Raw genomic sequence first — 5,047 nt, 5'->3', positions numbered from 1 at the left:
CCATGATTGAGGAACCTCACTCTGTATCTCAAGCGGCTTAATTGTTACACTTTTCTCTAACGAATATAGCATTGCCCCTAAGGGGAATCCTGGCAAATAACATATACTCCAACTTGCTGAGCATTCATCACTTCTCCTCCAAGTGAACAGGAATAGGCTATTAGAGCTTCTGTCACACATTCTCCTGTAGACTGCTTTTGCAGCAGAGTAAATTTGCACATATCTCTCTTTTGCACTAAATGTGAATATGTGGGCAACCTCAACACAAGCACATTGTCTTATTCATAGTAACTGTAGTGAAATGAAAAGAATGGATGTATGGGACTGAGGCACATCAGGGTTGCAGTATCAGTTAATTTCACTTCAACCAGATTTAGTAACCTTAGGCAAGTGAGTTGCCTGACCTCCTTTCATCCTCTGCAAAATAGGGGTAAAATTAGCATCTGAGTGGGTTTTTTATAAAGATTATAAGACAAAGCACCTGGTGTCTATGTGAGACACTCAAAAGTGTTAACCATTGTTATTAATTTGTCAAGAGAGATTGAGTCCTATATAAACAGCTTTGAAAGGCAAACTTTAAGCCTCTGACACCTAGAGTGTTTACCTCTTTGTTTCACTAAATTTCTGACTCATTTGTTGGGGTCCTGGCTGAAGCATTCTTAGAAAACATGGTTGCAGTAATCTTTTAGTTTTGCCAGAAATTTTAAGGCTTGACTAATTCCAATGTTCTCATAAACACTGAATCTTAAAATTTAACATCATTGTGAGGATTTGTTTTTGCAATGGAAGAAGAGGCATGTTGCTTCTAAATAAAACATGAGAGAGAGAAGGATAAATTGGGAGTATACTAGAATTGGTTCCTATGGCAAAGGTGTCACTTGATTGAGTTTTTAGTGGTTTTCCCAGTACATATTTTTGTTTCATGTTTTCTTTATTTTTGAGGAAGATTAGCCCTGAGCTAACTGCTGCCAATCCTCCTCTTTTGCTGAGGAAGACTGGCCCTGAGCTAACATACGTGCCCATCTTCCTCTCCTTTGCATGTGGGACGCCTACCACAGCACGGCTTGCCAAGCGGTGCCATGTCCGCACCCTGAATCTGAACCAGCGAACCCCGGGCCACTGAAGTGGAACGTGCACACGTAACCGCTGCGCCACCAGGCTGGGTCTTTTGTTCCGTGTTAATTTTCCCCCTTATGTACGTGCAGTTTTGACATTTTCAAGACAAATTTGAAAATAAAATATGACGAAAAGAGAATAAAGACAACTTGAGAGTGACGTACAAAAATCAATGAGGCTGCAGAATGTGCTATTCTGGTCATTAAAAAGGGTTTCATTGTTCACTTCATTATAGGAGGAGGTGATTTTTTCCTGGATTAGAAAATAAAGTGTTAACGTAAGGCTGGGGTGCGCAAATTTGGCTATAATATCGCAGAATTTAGAGGTTAAGGGGGCTCCAAAATTACATACTCTAACTATCCCAATTTATTAGTGAAGGAAGTGAGGCCTACAGAAGGCAAGTCACCTCCCCAGAATTTTTAACCAATGGTTGATGACAGAGTTTGCATGAGTATCTGACTCACAGTGAGTCAGACACACTGCTCTGTTACTTCCATCTCTCTAGACAAACAGAATTATGGAAGCTTCTAGCAGATTTCACATTAATGTCCTAGTGAATTAGAAAAACTAGGGAACGATGATTGTTGCGGCACCCACCGCAAGGGGGGAACAGAATATTTGGGCAAGCATCAGCCTGATGAATGCTAAGTTCCCATGGAGTACAACCATTTTAAAGACAGAAAAGCACCATCGCTGTCCTCTACCAAGTCTTGTAGGGAAGACACAGATGGACATGGCAGGCTAGAAAAGAAGCTAGACTTCAACCAAAACACAAGACTTAGTTTTTTCCCAAAAATTCTCTCACTCTCATTTTCAAAACACTTTTGATTTTATTAAGGAACACACAATGTTGATGGATTTGAGCATTGGTCACACGCGTTGTCACTGCCAGAATGTTTGCAATGCTTCCTTATGTGTCTTGAATGCTGCTTCTTTAACATAAGTTGACTCTTCCAGGAGCGCGGTCCAACTTTTCAAGGTAGACATCAGTAAAACTGCTTGGCTTTTCCTTGAGGGTTTCTGGCTCCATTGCCTGAGTCCTTTTTTCCTTTCTGCAACTTGCATTGCTCTGCCATTTTCAGAAGATCTTCTGGGACACTTTGATTAGCTCTTTCCAGAATTTTAATCAATTCAGTGGCAATCTTCCAGTCAGCTTGAGTCATAAGGGTGACAGAGACTCCAGTCTTGCCTGCTCTTCCAGTACGCCCTACTCTATGCACGTATTCTTCAAGATTCTTTGGGGAATCGTAGTTGTATACGTGTGTGACATCCCTGACATCGAGGCCTCGGGCTGCTAAATCGGTAGCAATCAATATCTTCACTCTTCCACTTCGGAAGTCGTCTAACGCCTGCTCGCGGTCAAACTGCTCTCTGTTGCCGTGCAGGGATTGTACCGGGACGCCCTGGATGCTCAGATCGCTTGATAAGTCATCTGCAACCAGCTTTCTGCTGACAAATATGATAGCTTTGTCTTCGGGTGCCAGGTTCCGTAGGAATTCTTGGATAAGAGTTCGTTTTTCTTCCTCTGTGGTGACAATGATGTCTTGCTTCACTGTATTGACAGCAACGAGATCTAGAGTACCGACATAAACAATCATAGGCTCTTTCAAATAAGATCTTGCAAGTTGGCGAATGGTGTGTGGCCACGTTGCACTTGTCATAACAGTCTGCCGGTCTGGGCGCACATCTAGTAGAATCTTCGTGATCTGGCCTTCAAAGCCCAGATCCAACATTTTATCCGCTTCGTCTAACACCAAGTAAGTGATGCTTCGTAGGTTGACACACTTGTTCATCTGCAGATCATTCAGTCGTCCAGGAGTTGCAATAATGATGTCGACGCCTTTGGTAATGTGCTGAATTTGCTCTTTTCTGTTTCCACCGCCGTATACACAAACGCTTTTAAGACCTTTGTAGGAATACTTAGAACATTCTGCCTCGACCTGAAGAGCTAGCTCTCGCGTGGGGGTGAGGACGAGCATGCCAGGCCCATTTCTTTCTTCTCTAGATATGGGCTGCGAATCAAGGTGAATAAAGCCGGGTATCAAATAAGACAAGGTCTTGCCTGTCCCGGTTTGGGCAACTCCTATCAGATCCATTCCTTGTAGCACAATCGGCCATGCCTGTGACTGAATGGGCGTTGGCCTTTGGAAACCTGCTTTCTTAATGCTTTTCAGGACCTCGGGATAGTGCTCAAAGGCATCCTCAAATTTACAGGTCGGGTTGGGGATGGGACGTTTTTCGCTGTCTTTCAGGTCCTCACACGTTATGTTGAAATTTTCCTGTCTCCAAGCGTCTACTTGCACTTGAGACAGCGAGCTTGTTGCTGTGGATTCTACGTAGAAGTTTTTCTTGATTGGTGGTAAATCCGCCCATTTTCTTTTTGCCCATGCCGCCCCTTCTGCCTTAACGTGATCCCAGTCTATCAGCGGCCGCACTTGTCTAACAACGGGGCGTGTGCGTAAGTCTCTCCCAGCAGAGGACTGGGAGGCGGCATTATCTACACTGGCTACCGAACTGTACCTTCCTTCTTGTTTTCGCACGAGGGTTTGTATAAGTGCTTTCGCTTTTCCCTTCATGGCTTCGCTGCCAAAAATCTTGACCTCGGCTTCAGAGTCACCTTTTACGATCTGTATTTTGGTGCTCGTCATACTCTGGATGTCTTTTATCTTTGACCCTCCGCGACCAATCACCACGCCAACCATACTGTTCTTTATTCTGAAGCACAGGGGTGGTTCCCGGGAGCCAAAGGCCCTCGGCTCCCAGTACCTGGAGAGGCCGCTGCCGCCCGTGCCGCCCCTGCCATCCCGGCTGGCCCTGCCATCTCGAGGCTCTGCCCTCCTCCACTCGGGGGCCCAGGCCATTGCTCTGCAATGGCGAGGCTGGCGAGGGGCCTCTGCCTACCTAGACTTCGGAGGAGACGTCCCCCGAGGCCTCTTTCTCTTCAGCCTCCAGAGCGGCGACTAAACCACCAGTAGGTACTTCCGTGGCTGTTACCTAGGCAATTGTTGTTTGACGTGGCGTGAGGGAGGGGCTTTGGTGGTCTGGCCAATCACAGCCGCTGGGACTTGGGTGAGGTAGGCAAGCTCTTCTGACGCAAACCTTAAAGGGACAGGACACGCACACTCTCAGGGGCAGGCGGACCCTTTAGGCGCTTAGAGGCCCTCGAGAGTGAGGGTCTCCTCGCCTTTCGTGTCCTAGTGCCTCAGTCGCTCGCCTCATGCTAGTTCTGGCTCAGCGTGGGAGCTGACTTGAAGCAGGCCTTCAGCTTATCCACATAGTCTTTTTTATAAGCCAGTTATTTCCCTAGGTGGAAGAAAACAGTGGATGTTTAAAGGTCAACCTATTTGTGTGTTTGCTTATTTAGGTAGATTGCATTTGAGTAACAGCAATACTTGGTCTAGATAAACTCGTCACTTCCCTGTCCTCCACTCCAACTTAAGTTATACCATCAGAAGTCCCTTAGGTGCACGCTTAAGGGCGGCATTTTGCCTGCGATTCTTCCGCTCAGCTCCAGCGTTCGTTCAGAGAGTTTCTAGATATTATTGCAGGGATGCTGTTTAGAAGAGAGGCAGCGTGGAGTCTAAGGTACCTTAGGGGGTGTTTTCAATAGTTTCCTACTTTTCTCAGTGCCTCATAATTTTTTTTCCTTCCCGGTGGTTTCATAGCTTCAGATGTCTTTGCACTGGAGGACTATGTAGAAGTCGTTTATCGGGTGCAATGTAGAAGACACCCTAGCAGCAACCTGGGCGGGTGGACTTCTAGCCTCTAGGTAAAGAGTCCCAGAGGCAAGGAGCTCCCTTCGTTTCAGGCATATCCGTTCCCTTATGAGGCAGTTTAATGGTTACAAAGATGGTGTGCAGCTAAAATGTGCCACCTCTTGCTTCCTTAGATACTTCCTCTGACTTCTGAAATTACACAGAACAGGTTTTAA

General features: G+C 45.8%; 1 protein-coding gene across 1 annotated transcript; it reads right to left on the bottom strand.

The window, feature by feature from the left end:
• Positions 1–2,102: 2,102 nt before the first annotated feature.
• DDX53 (DEAD-box helicase 53) lies at positions 2,103–3,977 on the bottom strand. The gene is given in 1 exon segment (NM_001257083.1): positions 2,103–3,977. A coding segment is annotated over 1 exon segment (1,875 nt).
• Between the last annotated feature and the right edge of the window lie 1,070 nt (positions 3,978–5,047).

The sequence above is a fragment of the Equus caballus genome, chromosome X (genome assembly GCF_041296265.1).
Source record: "Equus caballus isolate H_3958 breed thoroughbred chromosome X, TB-T2T, whole genome shotgun sequence".
In the NCBI taxonomy this organism is placed as follows: domain Eukaryota; kingdom Metazoa; phylum Chordata; class Mammalia; order Perissodactyla; family Equidae; genus Equus; species Equus caballus.
Note: the sequence above shows the minus strand (reverse complement) of the source record. Positions and strands in the feature narration are given on the sequence as shown.